Here is a 23,530-nt window from a genome sequence, read left to right as displayed (position 1 = left end):
CCGATTCAACATTTTTAATTGTCGTTCGCATGATTGCGCATGCGAGAGATTTAGGATGGGCGCAAAGCTCCTCCCTGATGTGACGCGGCTGCTGCGTCCGGCGTTTAGCCTAATAGGGCGGAGGCATATGCAGAGATGATAACTGTACCCCTTCCTCTCTCGGCATCCTTGGCGATAGGTGGCGTTGCCGGCGTTTTGCGCATGCGCATCGCGCATCGCGCTTGACCGCTCCTGCTGCCAGTCCACGTATTGTGATTCGTTCGACCCTAGCCTCCAACGGAAGCTGGTGGATCATGCCCGACGAGCAGCCAGGCTCAGTGGTGCCCTGGAATAGGGGCGTCAACCATGCAGGCCGGAGATCATCAACCAATAGAAGATCAAGACATCCGGCCCGACCACTGAATTACTCTTTCTAGAGTAATAAAGTTTACTTCCTCCTCCTCCTCGACTGCCGACCTCCAAAGGTCCGTGCGGAACAATGCTGGTTAAGCGGGAACCTTTATAAAACGGCATTTGGGCAGCCGCATTCATCGGCGTGGCGTTTCACGGCGTCGGCGCGGGCGTTCTGTGCTGCACAACGACCCCGCGGTACTTATGCACAACCCCGGAAGTCCAAGCGGATACCCGCGGGGCAACGTTCTCGGACGTGATAACGGAGTGTTTATGGCGCAGCGTATAAAATCGATACGCGGAGGCAGGGCGACGCCGAGCGGCATGCATACACATTCGACTGAAATAGCGCTTCCCACGTGATTATTAAAGCCTCCTTGCTCTCATGAGATACGGAGCCCCGGGCTCTATGCAGGAACTCTCTCTCTCTCTCTCTCACACACACACACACACACACACACACACACACACACGCACGCGCACACACACACACACACACATACACACACACACGCACACACGCACACGCACACACATTTTTGTTTATTGAAGTGAATATTAGGAGAGGTTGGCGCCTTTATGGTGCCACTGGCTACTCCTTGTTACTTGGCAAAGGAGACAAATTTGCGTAAAAAGTGCGAATAACGACACAAAATATGACACTCAGTAGAAGGCTGGATGAATAAAAGATATACAGTCCAACAGTACATGAGTCGCAAAGTTTTGCGCATGAGTTCAGCACACGTACGCACATAGGAAGTCAGATATTTTGAACAGTCAAGACACACCACACATGTAATACACTGCAAGTACGGAACAGAATTATAGCTCACACACACGCATTGCTTTGGGCACCTTTATTTCCCCATCTGTAATAGGGCAAGTAGGCTAAAAGAATGCTAATCGCATTAACACATCCACAGACCACAGCGTCTATACCTTCAGAGGCCACAGACAAAGCTTCACTGAACGGGGTGTTCTAACCACAGCTAGTTTTGTCGCGTTGGTGCACCGCAGGATTGGGGCTCAGCATATCTGACTTCTAATTAACTACGGTGCCATTGCATGAGGGCGTCATTTTCAGGCGCGAAACTTTAATTTTCTTTGTCAGCTATAACAGCGGGTGTTACCATATTTATCAGTCGAGCATGTAATTACCCCTTCCCCTTTCTTTTTTTTTTTCGCGAATGAAAACGACATGTAGGGGCTAGGTAGCAGAGTGCAGCTGCACGCCAAAGTGGGTGAAGCAGACTAAGAATGTTAATTGCATTATTAACAATAGTAATAATCATCGTTGGTGCATTGTCTTTCCTATTTTTCTCCCTGATCTCCTTTCCCCTAGTGCTTAGCAAGAGAGAGAGAGAGAGAAAGAAATGAAAGGCAGGGAAACTTAATTTGCAAATTTGAAAACAGCATTTTGTCCTTGCTTTCGACACTGTTACCATGTAGCCATTCGGTCCTCCTTGGGTTTGGAAGTTCTCTGAATATGCCGAACATGCTGTAGGAGACGCCGCCAAAGCCAGAGATACGGCTCCTAGGGCCCTTATTTATTTAAACATTGATCTTTCTGCCCTGTATAGAAGCCGTTTTCTACCATATGACAGACCCCGACGGCGCTCTTATTCATTACCCTCCGTTTGCTTTTTAAACCGCGCGACACGCTCTGCAGCGCCTCTCTTTTCTGGCACCATGTTCTAGCTGTTTGCAACAGGCTCGAATTTATGGCCGCATTACTCAGCCAACTCTGTCGGCTGGCTCGCACGATACATAGGCACGACCTTGTAATCGCTGTAACCTGAAATCCCTTCCCTATAGATGACGTCAGATGAAGGATTGCCAAACTGAGAAGGAGCCCTAGAGGCGAAGAAAAAAAGAAAGCAGGGCATAGTGTATGGCACCGCCTGTGTTTTTCTGTGCAATCTGAAGTGTCTGCATTATTTATCGCGTCGTTAGTGGAAGAAACGCGTCAAAGCGTTGTAGGCGTTAAGACGGTGGGAATGGGAGATGCTAGCGAGGTATAAGGCCTCCGTTTGCCGCTGTAATCTGATTTTCCCTCATTATATACGACGTCACCGGGCAAAACTGCCAGGAGTGAAGGAAAGTTGAACCCACAGAAGCGGAACTAGAAGAGGCTAGGTAGATGCGTTTGTAACTGTAGTGTGATGACCGTCTCCTATTTATGACGTCAGAGCGGAATACGGAAGACGTTAACGAGGTCGGAAAGGGTGAGAAGGAGAAGGAAGATATGCTAGTGACTGGCGCTGACCGGCGTTGATATTTCACTGAAGACAATGCTAACCTTTCCCCTTTTCATAACGTACCACTTCTATCTCTCCCTCTTTTGGTATAAAACTCTTTCTTTTCAGGGGGTGGGGGAAGAGCTTCTTGTTTAAATCCTGTTGTATGTCATATGTCTAATTGCACACAAAAATATACAATAAAAGAAGGTGCAAGGACACGCAAGCATGTGCACCAAAATTTCGGAAGCAATAGCCGCCATCCGCTCAGTGCATACATGCAGTATGGGACAACCATTAGAACGCCAGATAAAACGCAACGGCTTCATAAAGGCAAGTACTACGTGTGCCTTGCTGAGTGTAGGATAAAACTAAATTTTTGGGCTTTACGTATCTAAACCAGTATCTGATTATATGAGGCTGGCCGTAGGGGGAGACTTCGGATTAATTTTGACCGCCCGACGTTTTTCAACCTGCTCGTAAGCCTAAGTACTCAAGCGCTCATGCATTTCGCCCCCATCGAAACGCGCCGACATGGCATTGGATAGAACCCGAGACTTCGAGAATTATCAGAGCAACGGCATAGTCACTAAGCTACCGCGCCGGATTGAGCGCACGTTCATCAGCGATCATCTGATTGGTGTCGGTTGAGCAAGAGCACGTAGTGTATATATATATATATATATATATCAGTGGCATCGCGTGCAAAATGGACTAAAGAGAGAGAGCGAGAAAGAAGAAAGGCAAGGCGGTTAAGCAGAACGAGTCCAGTTTGCTGCCCTACACGTGGGGAAGGGGGGGAAAGAGAGTGAGATCGACTCTGTAGTTCACATCACCAACCTTGACTAGTGAGGCCAAAGCTAGGGGTCACCTGCTGCCAGCCAGAAAAAAGAGAGCCAAAAGAAAGGCTCCTTTTTTGTCCGCCGTTAATCACCTTCCGCGCCGCGACTGACTACGAATGCATGGAAGCTAGTCGGAAGGATTAGCAGCGCGCAGTGGCCGAGCCCTCTGCTCTCCTCTGAGCGCGCTATCGGTTCTTGTAACTGATTGGCTGACACGAGCTCTTCACTGCGCTACACAGTGTTGGGGCAACGCATCTTAGATGACACAAGGCTGACACAAGGATGACGTCATGCTACCTTGCCCGACTGCCATAGAATCTAATGGCGGTGCTCCTGAGTCATCATCATCATCATCAGCCTGGTTACGCCCACTGCAGGACAAAGGCCTCTCGCATACTTCTCCAACTACCCCGGTCATGTACTAATTGTGGCCATGTTGGTCCTGCAAACTTTTTAATGTCATCCGCCCACCTAACTTTCTGCCGCCCCCTGCTACGCTTGCCTTCCATTGGAATCAAGTCCGTAACCCTTAATGATCATCGGTTATCTTCCCTCCTCATTACATGTCTTGCCCATGCCCATTTCTTTTTCTTGATTTCAACTAAGATTTCATGAACCCACGTTTGTTCCCTCACCCAACCTGTTCTTTATACTTATTCCTTAACGTTACACCCATCACTTTCTTTCCATAGCTCGTTGCGTCGTCCTCAATTTAAGCAGAACCCTTTTCGTAAGCCTCCAGGTTTCTGCCGCATACGTGAGTACTGGTAAGACACAGCTGTTATATACTTTTCTCTTGAGGGATAGGGGCAACCTGCTGTTCATGGACCCGCTGCTGCTCCCGAGTAACCCGCGGTAATTTGGGCGTCACTGCTTTCGTTAAACCGGGCTTGGCAATGGAAATTTCGGTCCAAGCGACGCGACGTCATAAAACAGAGGGCACAGGCCTGCTATCTAGGAAGCGTTGCTTGGTGTCACGCAGTGTAGTCGTAACGGCAACGTGACCTGAGGTTCATTCGCCCACAGTGGGACGATTCGAGGACACCGGGCGTCAATTACGAAAAAAAAAGAAAAAAAATATCTTCGCAGATGTATGCTAATCTGAGTAGGTGATACTTCAATGGCAGCGAAGCTGTATAAACGAGCTCTCGCACCGTTGGTCGTAAGTGTACCAGGGGGCTGTTTGCTGGCTGTTCTGAGCGCTTCACGATTCATCATCGACGCCCCAGTGACGCGGCAGCTTCGTGGCTCCCAGGCAGGCCATGCTGCTGGACCACGCCGTCAGCTTGCTCCGTCGCAGCTGTAGAAGCGCTCAAAACCTAAACTACCTAAGCTACCTAAAACGTGTAGCCGGGAAGACGCCTACGTGAGAAGCAGTAATTAGGAATCACTGGCTAAAAAAAATGACCCCGCAGAGAAGTTGTCTATCCAAGGGGAGGTGTACGTATGCGCGAGCCAACTTTTATTTTATAAACGTCGATAGTTACGTTTCGAAGCAAATATTTGGTGCTCCGACGCCGTTTGCGTTCTTCGATCGACATTTGATATTCGGCACGCCATCGCACCGTTTGCCGCACGAAAACGGATGTGGGAGGAGTCAGTTGAACCGTTTCGCCGCAAAGGGTGGGAAAGGTCGATTCGGAAAAATGAGCAGGTAAAGAAGGAAGCGAGGGAGGCGGGTGGAGAATGAAATAAAAAATGGCTGTGGCTTAGCTAAGGTTAAGCCCAGGATGCGAAGCATACTAGCCTTTATTTTAGTTGTTGACCCACTGTTTAGCCTGGTGAACTGCTGTTGCTTGGCTATATTTGGTTCGGCTAGACGAAGAAACAACTCATGCGTTACTCTGCTTCGCCTTCAAGAGTGGAACGCGACAGCGTTCCCATCGACCCGCCAAGGGGTGTAAGACAATGGGCTACGGCGCAGCGACTACGCGCCCCGCATTGGACGTGGTGAGCGTCGAGCAACGCAGCGTTCGGCGCGGCAACGAAATGTGCGCCTGAGCAAGCGACGCACGCCTGAGCCTTAGAAACAGCTCGTTTCTAAGGTAACACCGCATTCACTAGAAGCGCTTTTGTACCGCTTTGAAGTAGGGTGCCTCGATGCCAGCGCCGCCGTTCAGGGTGGAGACAACATCAACGGCGCCGCCATATTGAAGAACACGGGATCGGCTGCGCTAGCGTTCGTGACGGCGCCGTTCCTGCTCTCGGCGCGCTTCGAGTGCTTTGATTTGAACAATCTTTTTATCAATATTGCACTGCGCATCTTTTTACTCATAATAGCCATTTTAACATCCGAGGGTCGAAGACGTAATTGTACGAATTAATTTTAGAGCCTCAAGTGGTCGAGGTTGAACTATTAGTGTGCTGTCAGATGGCTATCATATTAAACAGGCTATCATTTTAAAGATCCGTTGCCCAGCAGGTGCTACCGCTCCGTGCGAGTGGAAGAAATTGTTTTTTTTTTTTCTACGTGACTGTTGGTTTTTCAATTCCTGCGCTATGATAACAGCCGCGCCTCATCAGCCGCTCGCGCGCGGCGGTTGGTTTCGCTTCGGTCGCTCGAGCTGTTTCTGTTTGTTTTGCTCGCAAAGACAACCTGTCTGCGTTTTAATCTTTCAAAGTGTAACTGCGAGTTCCTCGCCTGTTTATTGCCCACAGGAGTGCAATCACATCTGTTTACAAGCTGGCGCTGGTACATACAAACGATGCCGCATATACCAACGGTGCCACAAGCAAATTTGAGTTGCAGCGCTTTCTTTATGGTTTCTGCACTCCATGCACTACCACCTTTCCGGCTCTTTCTCTTCAAGGCAGCCTTCTGGTCCTCGTTCAAGAAATCCAGATTTTTGGTCAGCGCTGAGAGGTCTTTTCCTAACCGCTTTGTTTTTCTGGCAGCAATCTTCAACTTCTTTTTTGATGTCGACAAGTTTTCATGCAAATCAGTGTTTCTCTTTTTCGCATCTTGCAGAGCCTTTCGTAGCTCACATACAGAGAGCGAAGAAATATTTTCATTGCTCTCATGCTCGACTGAATTTTCTTCGAAAGAAGAGGTACTGTCTCGACTCAGTTCTGCGGAGTCTTCTTGGTCAGCGTCTGTAGCAAGTGTTGAGGAGGAGTTGGTGCCTTCCTCGCCAGCAGGTCCACATTCGGCAGTCCGTCTCATAGGGAGTTTCCTTCGCTGAGGTTGAGCTGAATTAATAATAAAAATAAAAAAGACATGTCTCAATGCTTATTGAAATAACTGCAAATCGCGGAAATAATACGCTCCACTACTATTACTCACGTCTAAAGTCGAACAGCGTGGGCAGAGCTGTAGACTTTAACAGGCGGCGTCCATCCTGCCGATTTTTCTCAATCTGGTCCTCTTCAAAGTGGAGCTAAAAAATTAGATAAAACACCAAATGTGATTATTCACGTTTGTTTGGGCTGATACAAAAATACTTGTAAAAAAATAACCAGTTATTTACGGTGCTTAACAGAAAATGTTCATAAAAAATGTTGCTGTATTACCGAACCTCGCACGTTTCCAAACAACGCGCAGGCTACGACGGATGCCCAGCCAAAAAGCTCAGGAAAAATTTGACCCATAATGTGCGTTAGCTGCACGTTTACATGAGTACATCCGGCATAGGTATTTAGCTCCGTCACGGAATAGCAACCACGATCGGGAACGAACATGCAGCGATAAGGCCTGCTTACGAACAGCGTAATGCAAATATGCCCGCGATCATCACATCGACTACGTCGCTTTCGAATAGCACGATGCAATTATATACCAATAAAAAAGAAGTCCTCTATGCACTTTGACATGAGAGCCGCAATTATCTACTGAAATCACAAAGAAAACCGCAGGGCTTCGAGTGGCACCAGCACAACAGCCGCACTCTCCAGACGAAGCAGTGTGTGCCTTCAGTAGCAAATAACGAGCACTTAACTTTTGGTTCGTCTATTTTCGCTCAACGTAAAAGTAACTCTGCTGTCTAAACAACAGCGACGCGAACTTTGCAAAAGAGACGCCAGTGGTTTCTGTGAAAATATAAATCAGGTGTGCGACGTTACGATATTTTGCTAGTGTTAAATATTCCGCGAATAAAAATCACCCTCATCCGACTCTATAATCAGGGCACTACTCGCGTAGAAAAGCTAAGTTCAAAACGAAAAACACGCTCGCGCCTGTACGTATGCGCGTACCTATACGCTGCCTATGCAGCAGCGGCGTACACAAGTTTGCTTTAATTGCAAAATACGGATCGATAAGACTTAACTGTTTTGCACTTCACCTCGCAGATATATGAGCTTTTAGTTGCGTTCCACCGATCCCGCTTTACTTGAGCTTCCCATTTCTTTCTTCGCTCCGAGTCCCGGGGTAAGCGAAAACAACGCAGGCCTTTACGTGTTGACCCGGAGCACATTGACACACAAAAGCCCGTCATGATGGCTCAGTGGACTTGACAAGCTTGTCAGTCATACAGTCGAACACTGTCAAACAAGTTGAACCACCAGCGAGTGCCTCGAACAACGCAAGCTCAGCTGTTAGCACCGATCAACTGCGACCACTCTGACCGCCCGCCGTGATTCAATATGGCGTCGCAGCGAGAAAGAGGCGGCGTGGGGGTGGTCAAAGGATGGCACCACCCTGAACGGCGGCGCTGGCATCGAGGCACCCTAGCTTTGAAGCATCGTACTCGTGGCTCAGTGGTAGCGTCTCCGTCTCACACTCCGGAGACCCTGGTTCGATTCCCACCCAGCCCATCTTGCAAGAGTTGAGCCAAAGCCACCTATAGAAACAAGCGCAGCTGCTTATATACCGCCGCGACGCCGCTAGCGACGGCGCGAGTTGGAGCCCCGTTTCTCCTCTGTCGTGACGTCATGGTGTCACGTGGTCAGCCTTGAAGGCGACGCTGCGAGCGACGGCGCGAGTTGGAGCCCCGTTTCTCCCCTGTCGTGACGTCACGGTGTCACGTGGTATGGCATGAGGTCAAAGGTCATTGAAGGCGACACCGCCGCGCCTGAGGAGCTGGGTTGAGCTCTCGTAATATGCTTCGCATAAAAAAAATGGTGGATCCCACGCATTGTGGGAATCGGTGTAAGCGAAGCGTTGTGTGCTCTTTGCTTCGATTGACCATAATTAGCGCTGATGTTGGCGGCGAATGTGTAACTTCTTCGGCGTTTAGTCCAACGGGCGAGTGGTGAGTTGATGTGGCACGTCACCTTGCGCTTGCCACCGCTGTTTGTCTGCGTAGTCCACAGAACACACAGGGAGACGGGTTTGCTTGAGGCGTTGTTGTGCGCCGTTGTGCATAATCTCAGAGAAGGTTATTGAGCCTTATCATTGCTCCACATAACACATCGCGCTGTGGCAGACGCGTTAAACGTTAAACGAATTATGGGGCTGTACGTAATTCAGCCAATATTATTTTATGTTCACATTATACACATGCATTCGCGGTCTGCACCATGTTTCGCTGCGCAGCGAAGCCGCTCCTGTTCCGCGCGACGCTTCTTTCGGACCAATAGTTGTCCTCGACGCTGAGTGCACGCTTTGGAGCCATTTTTCAGGCGCGTGTTTATGCGCTCCTTCTGCATACATGGCCAGCACGCTGTAGAGACGCCAGCTCCAAGCACTCTCTTCAGGCTGTGGACGATTGTAATGTCTACACTATCAAAGCCCAGCAGCCGACCTCCGCAGCCCAGTACCTGCATATTGTCGCGTAGGAAAGCAAGCAAAGCATGTTCCATACTTACAAACTACTGATCCCAGTCTGCGGCAGCGCTGGCCGGGATGCGTAGTGTTCCTGTATATGCTCCCGCAGGGAGCAGAGTTGTGCATAGGTCCGCCGTCGAGATCCAGCTCTGCAGCGAAGCCCCTCCTCGCGCGCGCAGGAGCCAAATGCCTCGCGGTGTTCCGCCTTTTTCTCTAGTGGTCGCGAGCTACAAGCGCCAATTGTTCGCAGGCGCTTAGCAAAGGGCACTTAATACAGGCTACGCTCGAATGAGTCATTCGTGCATTCGGAAGGGGTGGGCTTCCAACCAACCGAAACTTTGTATGTACCTATGTAAACACGCATATACAACACACACATTTATTTATTTATTCATTCAAAATACCCCCAAAGGCCCTCATTACGAGGGTATTACATGGGGGGGGGTTCAATCACAAGCACTGGTTGTAGTTTGTACATACTAAAAACAAGAGAGGTTAACAGAAGTAATAATACAGTGAAACATAGTTAACATACAAGATAATTAGGTCACAATTATTACAGAGAAAACATTAGTACATATTAGGAGAACATAAGGCAACTGCACTAAAAACACCAACAAATATCGAAAAACACTGTAAAAGTCCCCAAAAAGAATAATAATACGATTAGTCGACAAGTCGTGAGCGAATTAAATGTTGAAACTTAGTCAAGTCTGGTTCCGTGGCAATGACTGATGGTAAGGCGTTCCATTCAGTTATTGTGCGTGGTAAGAACGAAGATGCATAATGGGATGACTGGCAGTTAATGCGTTTGACTTTGTATGGATGGTCACGGCGTGGAAAAATAACTGTTGGTGACTGAAAGAAATCATCGTGAAGTGATGGATGGTGATAAAGCTTATGGAAAAGTGTTAGGCGAGAAATTTTACGGCGAAGTGCTAAGTTGTCCAAGTCAGCTTTATTCTTTAACGCGGTGACGCTGGTGTAACGTGAATAATCTGAAAATATAAATCGCGCAGCACGGTTCTGCAAGGCTTCGATGTTACTTATGATATACGTTTGTTCGGGATCCCAGATGGCAGACGCGTATTCTAGTTTAGGACGGATTAATGTTGTGTATGCTAGTTTTTTAACATGCATTGGGGCTTCTTTTAAGTTATGTTTAATAAGTCCGAGAGTACGATTTGAAGAGGCAAGGGTAAGGTTAATATGATTATTCCATGATAAGTTTGATTGAAGATTGATGCCAAGGTACTTGTAAGTAGTTGCGAGTTCCACAGGGTTGTTATCAAGGGAGTAGGTGGTTAGAATTCGTGGCCTATTGGTGAAAGACATGAGTTTAGTTTTGGAAATATTTAATGGCATTAACCAATTAGAACACCATGCACTTATTGCGTCCAGGTCAGTTTGTAGTAAGTGGCTATCGGTGTTACTTGTTACACATCGGTAAACTACACAATCGTCTGCAAATAGTCTGATTTTAGATGAAACGCAACTGGGTAAATCATTAATATAAATTAGAAAGAGTAAAGGACCAAGTACGCTGCCTTGTGGAACTCCAGACGTAACATCAGCATAACATGAGTTAGAATTGTTAACTGATGTAAACTGAATTCTAGATGAGAGAAAATCGGTGATCCATGCAATTATAGTAGGGTGAATGTTAAGCTGTGAAAGTTTAAGTACCAACCTATGGTGTGGAACACGGTCAAATGCCTTAGAAAAATCTAAAAATATTGCGTCAACTTGGAACCCGGCGTCTATTAGTGCGTGTATGTCGTTAATAAATCCGGCAAGTTGTGTGTCACATGAGTAGCCCTTGCGAAAACCGTGCTGATGCTTAAAAATAATGTTATGGTCTTCAAGGAAGTTGATTACTTGACTGTGTATGATATGTTCGAGTAATTTACAAATAGTGCTGGTTAAGGAGATGGGACGATAATTAAGGGGAGAAGCGCGATCACCTGATTTGAAAATGGGTATTATTTTAGCAATGCGCCAGTCATTAGGAATACCACCAGTTGATAGTGACTGGGAAAATAGAGCTGTTAACAGAGGACAAATACTATGCGATGTATTCTTTAAAATTTTATTGTTGAAACCTAGATGGACGGCACTAGATGACATTTTAAGATTGGTTAGTAGAGATAAAACACCAGCCTCACTGATGTCTACCTCATGCATTGTGATTCCCACTAATGTCTTTAAAGTTGGCAATGAGTTAATGTTTTCATGAGTGAAAATTGTTACAAACGTATCATTAAGAAGTTGAGCGCAATCTGAATCGCTGATGGGAACACCAAAAGAATCAGTAAGAATGATGTCAGTGCGAATTGCAGGGTTCACCACACGCCAAAAGTGACGAGTATTGGTTTTTAGCATGGATGGTAAATCATGAGAAAAAAAGTTTTTGCGAGTGGATTTTAGTAATGCCTTATAAGCCTTTTCACATGCTTTGTGTTTATCATGAGCACTCGCTACACCAGTCAGCTTAGCCTGCCTGTAAAGTCTTTTCTTTTTGTTATTAAGCCGCCGAAGCTTGTTAGTAAACCATGGAGAACTGCTTTTGTAGGAAATGGATAACACAGGAATGTAGGTGTCAATGAGTGAACTGAGGGTGGCCTTAAACAGGACCCAGTTCTGTTCAATGGAACGGGAATGAAAATCATGCAGAAATTGACCTGAAAATGTGGTTAATTCATTGTTAATTGCGTCGAAATTGGCTTTACCGTAACACCTTATTTTCTTTTTGGTAATTATTCTTTTGCTCACGCAAAAGTTAATGCATCCAGTTATGACATCATGGTCAGCGATGCCTGCTTCATGAGTTATGTCAGATAATATATCCGGATTATTAGTTAAGATTAAGTCTAGTATATTGGCAGAAGTTTCAGTGGATCGTGTTGGTTGACTAATAAGTTGGGTTAATGAAAAGTCAAGACAAGTGCTGAGAAAGGTATGCGCGGCCGCATCCGTGGCCGATACGGAGAGCGTCGACCAATCTATATTAGGAAAATTGAAATCGCCAAATATGATAATCACCGACCTCGGAAAATGCGCGCACACCTCGCTCAACACTCGATGATACTCTTCGGAAAACGCGCCAGACATGTCGGGTGGGCGATAAAAAACGCCAATTATCACACCAAATGCAGCACCCTTCAGGGAAATCCAAATACATTCCAGAAAAGAATCGATAATGATGGGTGCGGCGATGAATTCTTCCTTTATCGCGATGAGCACACCGCCCCCTCTACGCTGTTGCCTATCACATCGAAAAAACTTGAAAGTGGATTCACTCGTAAAGATGTTGTTATCGTGTATGCTGTTGTTAAGCCAGGTCTCGGTAAGTAACACTAAAGAAGCCTGGAATGAATCGATGAGCGATGAGAGTGCAATACCATTAGCGATAACACTTCTAGCGTTGGTGTATAAAAAGAGAAATTTGTTATCAGTGCTAGAGTGCAATTTTACGGGTGATCCAGTAGATGAATCTGAGCTTAATGAAACAAAGGAGGAGGAACATCATTGATCCCTGCGCCGAGAAACAAGAACAGCCTGGCCTTCATTGGTGTTCCACTCGTAAACTTCGTTGTTTAAGTGCAGTTTGTTGAAAACCAGACGCACTCGGTCTCCGTCTTTCTTCATAGTTCTCGAGAACTGGAGAAGTTTCCGTCGCTTTTCGCGAACTGCTTCCGAGTAATCTCGCGAGATGCTGAAGTTAGTGTTCTTCAACTTATGGCCGCGGCTCAGAACCAATTCAACTTCTTTTTCATTGAAAAATTTGGCTATGATAGGCCGCTTCTTCTCAGACGAAAAGCGGCCCACACGATGTGCTCTCGAAATCGACGTCACGGTAAGCCCAAGTTTTTGGGTACAGAAATTACTTACGAGTCGTTCTGACTCTTCCCAAGTTTCAGACCTCGCCGAATCTGTTAATCCATAAAAGAGAACGTTAGACCGCCTAGAGCGATTTTCGAGGTCGTCAATTTTTTCCTGTACGCCTACGAGACCGTTGTCACTGCTCGTGATGGACTGCGCACATGGGGCCGCTGCAACTTTCTGCTCTAGATCAAGGACACGCTTTGTCAGTTTTTCTAAATCATTCTTTAACTCAACGTGCATATGAAGCACCTTGTTAACAGATTCTTGCAGCGCAGAATTACTAGCTTCAACACGCAAGATAGAGCCAGCCACAAGGCCACATGAACGTACAAATAGGGGGTAGGACCGCCTTCGATTCCCCAAAATAAAATACTCCCGTGGCTCGAACAGCTCTAAAGTTCGCTCGCAAATGCGCAGTACGTTGCCACAAAAGGCGGTGCAATGATTTTCAGCATGCATATGAAGTTGTCTTATCATTGTCAGAAAGCAAGACATGTTTTAAAGAGTGTTTAAAACTTCACACACGTAAGTGGACACTTAGCGCATTTTGGCTGCCGAAACCAGCCGATTAATGACCGTCGCCAAGAGAGCTATCGTGCCTGCAGTTATGTCAGTGACCGTTAACAGAGCGTCATTTATCACTAACCATCGTTCACAACAGGTGCACGTTTTCGATACATGCGGTGCAGACACAGATTTAAGCGCATTTCAGATGTTCACATGCGCACATTTTAAGCAAAGCTTACTTTTAGGATTCATTCATACCGCAGACTAATCAGCTATATAGTAGCAGCAAATATGCAAGTAGAAAAATATTCAAGATGCAAGAGCTCCTAGATCAAATTTATTTCATGCAAGGGAATGCATGAACGGCTGCTGGCAGCACGCCAAGTGTGCTGGTTCTTGGACCCTTTGGGGCAGAATTCAAAGCAAATGGAAAGGCAACAAGCTATTAAGAGTAACAACAGGTTATTTTTATTGCACTAATCACATCAAGATGGCAAACTTGCAGAGTATTTATTCACACAGTGCAGACTGTAATCTGACAACACATTTTTGGCTTCGTACTGGCACAATACAAGTGCCAGTACGATGTGTTTCGTATCACTTCATTAAGGCCCTTGACCTCACATCGTCGAATACCATACCTGAAACCCGCAGCTGCTCCTCTCAACGCACGATCGATGGTCCGCTGATTGCAATGGCGATTGCACTGACGGAAACGGCGAGTTCGCATGAGTCGGCGATGCGCCCGTAAAGTTGGCTTCGCAGCGGCGCGGATCATTTGACGTCATTTTTCGCGCTCGGCCAATAGATGTGCGAGCGGCGCCGGAAAAGGTATGCGCAACTCTGCTCATGCGGGAGCATATACAGGAACACTAGGGATGCGTGGAGCTGAGCGCCATCTGGTGATGTTGCAAGAAACCCAGCTGCATGGGCGGCAAGACGATAACAGCGGCAGCAGCAGCAGCAGCAGCAGCAGCAGGAATGCCGGTAGAAGAAGCAAAGAAAGTTTCGCTTTAATAAACAGAACGAGCTGGCATGCCACGGCATCTTTTCCTGTTTCTGTACTCTCGACTCTTCCTCTTTCGAAGGCGTCGCTAATGCTGCAGCCAGGCCCGCAACACTTCCACGTCGTGCCTCTACTATCGTACGACGACCGGCGGGCGCCCCGCGAACGAGGCGCATCGATTGGGCCCGGCGCTGGAGCGAAAGGAGTGCACGCCACCACGGTTGCTCTCTCTATAATTTACGGCCCGGCTCAATCTCCGGTTGTCTGCAGAAGTTGCCGACGGGCCCCCGATGCTCCGCGCGCACGCGTTGCCAGGCCTCGGCAACAAGGGGCTTCCGGGTGCATTGACGAGTTGTCGCTGGCTCGAAATGTACCCGCAAAACATACCGCTAGCGAGCAACGGAAACACCTGACACGCTGTAGCGTGACATTAGATAGATAGATAGATAGATAGATAGATAGATAGATAGATAGATAGATAGATAGATAGATAGATAGATAGATAGATAGATAGATAGATAGATAGATAGATAGATAGATAGATAGATAGATAGATAGATAGATAGATAGATAGATAGATAGATAGATAGACAGACAGACAGACAGACAGACAGACAGACAGACAGACAGACAGACAGACAGACAGACAGATAGATAGATAGATAGATAGATAGATAGATAGATAGATAGATAGATAGATAGATAGATAGATAGATAGATAGATAGATAGATAGATAGATAGATAGATAGATAGATAGATAGATAGATAGATAGATAGATAGATAGATAGATAGATAGATAGATCTCGCATGCGTGCGACATTAACGCGAACTCAAGTCGAGCGGGTGCGGGAAGCCCGTCTGGTCGACATGATACACTTTTAAAGGAAGGGTTCAGAACACCACCAAATATGAAAAAAATATATGTATGTAAGTCGTTTTCAACGTTTCAGCTCCCCCACGTGAGCCGCGTTCACATTGCGTGGAAACCGGCACAGTGCGCGGTTTTTGTGCATGACGCGTGAGATGATTAAGGCATCCGTCATGCACGGGCGGAAGATCGCCGTCGGTGCAATTAAGTGCGCAAGGCTTGGTTTGGATGATCAATGATTAAAGATAAATGCGCGAAGCTGGATTCTTCTCGAGATAGCGCGCAACGGGACGGCACCGCGGAAAGGAAGACGAACTCGGTGCCTGTGTCCGTCTTCCTTCCTGTTTGGCCGTCCGGTTGCGCGGTGTTTCAAGACGGCTCTCATGTCAAAAATAGCAACAAGACCAACATTCAACTCCTTTAATGTATTCTTATCCTTGGCAGTCACACGTGCTTCTCCCCAGTTCAACTCGCGCCCGAGTTCCGTCGCGGAAACTCAAGGCACGAGCTCGTCAACTTGAAGGACCCCCTGGACGTGGAAAAATTTCCAGAGAGAGAGAGAGAGAGAGAGAGAGAGAGAGAAAAAACAAGGATAGGAAAGGCAGGGAGGTCAACCAGAACAGCATCTGGTTTGCTACCCTACACTGGGGGTGGGGAAAGGGGAATAGAAAGAGGAAGAAAGGGAGAGAGTAAGCACTGACTACGTGTGGGAGGGACACCATACACAAGGACACTATAGACAAGTTCCCAGGCGTCGTGTACGTCGCACCATCTGCAAGATTGCCCACACGTCTACATAGGCGAGACCGGCAACTACAGGAGGCACCACTTCAACAGCACAGGGCCGACTTCAATAAAAATTCAAGTTGCGCCGAATGCCCTGGCGGAGCACTGTGCAACTAGGTCATGCCCTCCCTCAGAGGCCATCCCAGGTTGTCCTCTTTCCAAGGATTGACCGAGACCAGGTTTGCGCGAACGGCATGTTTCGAGACCGAATGGAATACAAATCGAATAACGCCATAAGGGAAACAAAGCGAGTCGAAGGTGGAATATTTTTTCGAATAGTTTGAAAATAATATGCAGTCTTCTCACCAACAAATTTCGCACCCTGGTATCCCCAACCGTGGACTGTAATTATTAAGCTGCCCATTACAAAGGATGCTTTATCAAAAACAGGACGGGAGCCTAGTAGTAAGCAGATTGTTCGTAAGCTCAGGGCTCTTCGAAGCTTACGCGGTTATGAATTATCAGATAAAGTTGTGTTCTCTAGCACGAATGCTCACGGGAGGTGGTTCTACTATTGTACAATATTAGTTGCAATAAGAGATATCCTTGGTTCGTGGTCAACAATGGAGCTACAGAAAAAAGCACTTATAGCTTTTAATGTATTCGTGGAAAATACAAAAATATTAGGTACATACTAAATGATCGTGAATGACGACACTATTACCTTCTTTTAGTACCACGGATCGTATGTTGGTAGCGCACGTCTGTATATTTGTAACTCATGTCCGATTTTGTTATTTGTTGTTTGGGTCCTTTTTAATGTAGATATGTGCATGTTCGTCTGCCCGCTCATCTGCAAAAAAATGTCAACTTATGTGCGTGTTTGAGAACTCTCTCGTGTTTACAGAACTGTGTCTCTTAGTGTTCTTTTTCCTTTCTCTGGGATTTTAATTTTTTTTTGTAGGGAACTTCACAATTGTTTGTTATATTTGAATGTCCCAATGTTTTCGTGCATTTAGTTTTCCTTACCCTACGAAGAGGTCTATCCGGCACCAATAAATTCGTCAACCTCTCTTGCAATTACATATCAACAAAAAAATTATTTATTTAATCTGATCAGTGGACCCACAAGTGGCACATTTATAATACGATAGTGAACAATACCAACTGCCGAATACCGAGTCTAAAGAACATTTTAGTGTGAGTGATCGTGTTCAGCAAAAAAAAAAAGAGAAGTAGAGCTGTATGAAGCGAGGCAGCGTGGTCTAGTACATTGTCTCTTACTGGGACATAAGTTATGGGACTTTTTTACTTTTTTACTATGTAATTTTTCGGTCGCGTACTGTAGACGACGTAAAGTATTGGGAAAACATTCGGGTCTTAGAGTGGTGACTCTTCGATTCGGGGATCTAATGAAAGCGGGACTATTGGATTTGAGGGCTGGCCATATCGAATAGTAAAAATATTCGATTGTTCATTCGAAAGTTTCGAATACCCGCACATTCGTACGAGTTAGCTTCGGCGATAAAACTACAAAGAACTGGGCACGCAGTCGAACAACGTTAACATAACATATTGCGTTTCTCGATGCTTTGTCTATCGCTCAAACTTTGCGACAAGATCCTGTCTATCAGTCCGCATCGATGAAAAAAAAAAGGGGGGGGGGGAGGGACGCTTAAGTCTTCGTTTGCCTGCTTCGTTAGACCTTTAGCTACCAACAAGCAGTGAAACGAGCTAAATACGTGACCTTGTTGCAAAATCGGCGATGAAAAAAAAGGAAGATCATCAATCAAATTTTCCTTTCAAGTGGTTAGAATAAACACATAGTTCTCTCGCACGGGGTGTACCGCCGCACACTGGGCCAACGTGGGCGGTTGATTCAATCAAGTCTCTGGGAGCGTTTGGAGACTGCGTAATGGCCTAATATAGGCGACTCCCTCCCGCGCGTACTTTATGTCTTGTAGTACGTTCAATGCCAACGTCCGCGCCTGTTCTGGTCCTTGCGCAGCGATGCCTGACGACGCTTGACCTGACCTCCCTGGGCGTGGGCAGCTGTGTGGGCACCGGCATGTACCTGGTGGCCGGCATGGTGGCGAGAAACTTCGCCGGCCCAGGGGTCATCTTCTCCTTCATCATCGCTGCCATCGCATCGCTCTTCTCGGGTGAGTCGCGCCCACTAAGAGCGAGTTCGTGCGACCAACGACCTCTACCTAAGGGGCCTCTAAGGGGCCTCTACCTTTAAGGGGCCTCTACCTTTAACTTTAAGGGGCCTCGACCTAAGCCAGGCCCCATTGCAAACTTCGGGTATATACATAGGGATTTGAAGGGCGCCGTCTCGGGAGCGCCTTACTGCGAGGATGTTTTTTTCAAATTGGTTCATTATAAGAGCAGATATGAGAAATTGATATGTCGCGCCGCCTTGCTGCCAGCAGGCGAGGCTTCATGAAGGCGAAAAGACTTCATTAAAGAGGCTGTACCGCGCATCGCATACACTGTCAGTATAATGTATAGTGTCGTTGCTGCTTTGTTTAATGTTTCTTTTCAAGCGACACTTGTATTGGTTCACAAGTTTCGGTAACGTTGTAGTCACGCAAAAAAAGTTGGTCCCAGAGCAGAGAAGCTGCGGGAAAGGGCGCTTTGATGACTTGGCAGCTGCGCCGTAGTGTGAGTCATTAGAAGGATTGAAGCTGCATGGCCGCGCGCTCGTGCCACTAGCGCAGCCAATGAGAGCCGTTTCGCTTCCGCTGGGAAGGGAAAGGCCAGGAAAGGGTTTTGCGTGCGCTGCGCCGGCTTCGTTCCTGTTCGGTTCATTCTCGGAAAATGGATGGGACGGCCACGTGTTCTGCGTTCCTCCGAGGAGCTGCCAGCCTTCGACGAGTGTCGGCGAGAACTCGTCCGTGAAAGGGCTCGCCGTCGGCGTGCCGATCACGCCGTTAGATCCGCCCGAGCCCAGGAAATCCGACAACAACGAGAAGAAGATACCGAGCTGAGGAAGTTGGAGGCCGAAGTAATCCGGCACCATTACCTGTGGATTGCTTAACCGCGACGAAGATCAGGTGCAGGCAGGACAAGCTTCGCTTGTCCTGCCTGCACCCAATGACAGACGCGCTAGGCCGCACGTTTAGGCAGTCAAGTGGCTGCGACGTGACGCGGGCAATCAGTCACGCCTTACACACACTTTCAGTCAGGCACAACCGTGCAGCCGTCATGGCGTCTGGGTAGCGTGCTCGTATCACACGCGGGAGTCCCGGGTTCAACTCCCGCTCAAACCGAAGCGTACCGGACCTTTTCTCCAAAGCCAATTATTTGACGTCATTCAGAGCATCATGCACAATAAAACCGTCCAGAGGTCGCTATAGCAGAGCCGTTCGTCATCGCACGGCCGCGCTTATCAAGAACTGATGCGACATGCGACTCGCCCGTGTTGCTGCGTGGTGGCCCTGCGACACGTCGCCGTTCGAGTGGCATGGACTCGAATCGCAACGGAAATTTGCTTCCTCGATTCGACCAAGAGCATCCGAGTCGGCCGAGTGGAAAATGAAATAAGCGGTGCGGCGTCGAAGCTCGGATAAACGGTGCGGCCAGCCCTCGGCGATTAAAGAAACAATAGAAAACATAAATACGTTTCTCACTTTATCATGTACCTGGACGTTTAACATTAATAACAGCACGAAGGCAGCGCAAGAGAAGAAAGGAAGAGAAGCAACTGGGAAGTGAATTTCGGCAGCAGGTTGAAAAAGAACGATAGGGAAACAGAGAGCTTTAAAAATGCACGTAATATGGATGGTCACGTAGGTAGGCTTCGTACGAAATTGATGAAACGGAAGGACGCATTGTAGGTGTAGGAAACATGAAGCAGAACGAAACGTACAAATTGAAAAAAAAATGTAAGAGCGAGTACGAGGGAAAGGAGCGTCGAAATGAGTTTTGGATCGTTGTTGGCGGTGGTAGCGGTGTAACCAGAGCAGCAGTTGAAGCGCTGCGTTCCGCATTGCGCGTCTATGCGGGCTTCCCTGTGGGCCGCCCACGGTCACGTAGACGCGTCTGTTCGCTACCGGCAGGGGGCGCAGGCGGCTTGGACGCCGGCTTGGACGGACCAATGTAGACGCGAGCAATTGCATATGGAAAGAAAAGAAAGAAAGAAAGAAAGAAAGAAAGAAAGAAAGAGCAAGAAGAGAGAAAGAAGGAATGTAAAAGAAAGAAGGTGGGGAAAGAGAGACGAAAAAAAAAAGAAAACAGTAAATTAACGCGAACGACGAGAACCAGAAATCCGAGAAGAAACGAAAGAGGAGACCGAAAAGCAAGCCGCGGTAGGTGCTGGTACATCGGAGGAGTGCCCGCAAAGCTCCACCCTTAACTGCCACCGTCTAGGCTGCCGCAATTTGCTTATATCATTTTATATCGCGTTATTTATGTGAAATATCACCACCCACCCATCCCCATGCACACGCATGTACCCATAAGTACACGCGCCATACAGACGTGACTTTCTTTCTTTCTTTCTTTCTTTCTTTCTTTCTTTCTTTCTTTCTTTCTTTCTTTCCAAAGCCGAGCCTCTGACTGGTGGAAACATATATATATATATATATATATATATATATATATATATATATATATATATATATATATATATATATATATATATATATATATTAGACTCAGGAAAGGCGTTCCTTTCGGGATCGTTCTTCTGACCGTATACTTTATTGTTGTGGCTATCATCCGCTTGCTTCCCGCTCAATTTCGCCATGCGTCCTTTGTTTGTTTTCTTGCTTTCTTTCTTCTTTGTTTCCTGCCTTTTTTCTATAATATATATTTTTTACTTCTATGTCCTTCCTTCCTTTGTTTACTCATTGATTCGATCCACATATTCGTTGTTTTCTTCCTTTTCCTCTTCGCTCTCACCTACCTTTATTTCTTGATTTCTTGCCTTCTCGCTCACTCCTTCATTCACTTCTTTCATTCATTTATTTATTCTTGTCTTCATTCACTCAATCACTCCACTCATTCGCTATTTCCGTTTTGTTCTTACGTTCATTTTTTTCGGCTTTGCTTTTTATCTAATTTCGCTCCTTTGCGCTTTCATTCGTTACCTGTGTGTGTTTTCTTTTTTAATGCGCTCCATTCGTAGTCTACTTCACACACATTCCGGGGGTTACCTATCTACACATGCATGTTTCTCTCTATGTATCTATCTATCTGTCTATGTGTGCCTCTATCTAACCGTCTTCCTGCCTGCCTGGGTGACTGGGTAGTTTCGTGGTTGAATGAGTAGTGGATCGGGATACTGTGTTGAGGTAGCAGAGATCGAAACCAACCATCGAACCAGCTTAAGTCGCTGAGCATGCGGTAATGTGTACATACGCGCCGCTTTTCAAAGAACCTCTTTCACGCCGACACTCTGTATAAGATTCGCGACTAGGTTCGTACCGTTCCTTGAAGAAACTGTTTGACGCCGACCTGTAACAATGGGTGTGTGTAGCTCGGTCTGCGCTGGTCTTCAATGAACATCTTTGATGATTACGTGGGTCACTCGGTATGTACCAGTATGTGTGTGCCACTCTTCGATGAACGTATTTGACGCCGACTTGGGGGACTATAGGTATGGGTCAGTGGGAATGTGCCGCTCTGCGATGACGAAAAAGATCCCCTAAATTCATCCGATGCCGAGCGCAATCCAACTGGCGTCACAAGGGTCTCTCAAGGACAGCAACTTAACACATTAGCGGGCGGCGCCCCGAATGGACTGCTTATGTGCCGCTTTTCACAGAACGCATTCCACGCCAGCGCGTTCTAGCGAGCTGCGCCACGAACGCATTGGGTACGTGCCGCTATTCAACGAACTTCTCGCCAACTTGAGTCACTGAGAGCACGAGCCACAGAGTTGGCGGCAAGCGAGGGAACCACTCACTGCAGCGTCCGCAGACACCGGTGCGCCACGCTTCTCGTCTCGGAGGCCACGCACGGACTTTCGGGCAGTGCCGCCAGATGGCGCAGCGTGTCCAGAAAGAAGCGCGAGAGAGGAGCCCGGTCGCTGGCGTGACGCGTTTCCCAGCGTTCGCGCGCACAGGCGCACCATGCATTTCGGACGCCGCACGCACGCTTCGCGGAGGTGGCGTTGGATGGCGCCGAGCGTTCTTATAGTTTAGCGCGAACGGGGAGTGCCGCTGCAGTACACACGTCATACATAACTCGTATCGACGGTGGCAATACGTTTTGTCGCTATTTAGATTCAATGCTAAGGTATTACCGCCGACAGTCACCATGGAATTGGTTCTGGCTCATTTTCTTTTTGTTAATTTCTGCTCGCCAGCCTTCCCTTATGCTATTGCGTCCTAATTGGTATCTTCTTTGTTTACGTTGTTTCTTTCATTTTCTGTAGATTGTAATACCTTTGTAAGTATCCATTCAGTTTCATTTCAATTATTTCTGTCCCACCTTTAGTTTAGGTGTTATAGCAATCTATACGTGAGGTACGCGAACCTGCAGTTTTTTTTGTTGTTGTTGTTCGACTGTTATAAAACGATTAGGGTCGATAACAGGAGAATCATCGAGTTGCTTCGAAGTATCATTGCGATTTTGTTCATTTCTGTTTCGGCTACGGCTCGAAACATTCCTATAGCTTGTTCCATAACCCACGCTTCTTTTTGGCGAGGTGGTGTGGTTGGGGGCGCGGGAGGAGGGGAGAAGGGGTTGAAAAAATTTACGCGAACGCCGTCTCCGCTGCCAAGCGCCTCCACAGACAACGCTATTTGCCCTAGCTAATTTTCGTATACGTGAAATGTGCGCAAAAGCAGTCTTACATTGCACGTTGCCCAGCGCTTTCGAGGACTGAGTCTATCGTGTTAATTCCTGACGCTGTTTTAACGCTGAACCCAAACTCAAGCCTCTTTACATATTTTCCTTGCTCGTGGTGAGCGTGCTACCGGTCACGTACGTTCCTTTAGGAATATGTGGTGCCGCGCTTGCGTAATATTTCTTTTTTATATTATCATTCTGTAATTTTTTATCTCTTTCCCCCGTTATAACGAATGCGGCTTTGCCTGGCTCAGCTCATCTTGTCAGTTTCCTTTCGCAGTTGCTTGTTCTCCAAGCTTTATCTTCTCCTACTTTCTTTCTTTCTTTCTTTCTTTCTTTCTTTCTTTCTTTCTTTCTTTCTTTCTTTCTTTCTTTCTTTCTTTCTTTCTTTCTTTCTTTCTTTCTTTCTTTCTTTCTTTCTTTCTTTCTTTCTTTCTTTCTTTCTTTCTTTTCTGTTTTGCGGTCAGAAGTTCTTCCGCGTTACCACGCCCCCTTTCGATCGCTGTTACGAACATGTCCACCCTCGCTTTCTACTTAAATAATCTTTCGTTCTTTCTTTTATAAT

General features: G+C 47.0%; 1 protein-coding gene across 2 annotated transcripts in view; it reads left to right on the top strand.

Moving 5' to 3' along the window:
- LOC135899864 (probable cationic amino acid transporter) overlaps positions 1-23,530 on the top strand; it is a 203,714-nt gene that overhangs the window by 120,150 nt on the left and 60,034 nt on the right. The window contains exons 1-2 of one of the 2 annotated variants that reach the window (XM_070534109.1): positions 17,950-18,079; positions 18,176-18,329. In XM_070534109.1, the coding sequence (XP_070390210.1) occupies positions 18,236-18,329 (94 nt within the window). In that variant the 5' untranslated portion in view covers positions 17,950-18,079; positions 18,176-18,235. Of the gene's footprint in view, positions 1-17,949; positions 18,080-18,175; positions 18,330-23,530 lie in introns of those variants that run through there. The other variant, XM_065429257.2, reaches the window with a different exon arrangement.

Source organism: Dermacentor albipictus, chromosome 2 (assembly GCF_038994185.2).
Source record: "Dermacentor albipictus isolate Rhodes 1998 colony chromosome 2, USDA_Dalb.pri_finalv2, whole genome shotgun sequence".
NCBI lineage: Eukaryota > Metazoa > Arthropoda > Arachnida > Ixodida > Ixodidae > Dermacentor > Dermacentor albipictus.
This window is presented reverse-complemented; position numbering and strand designations above follow the sequence as displayed.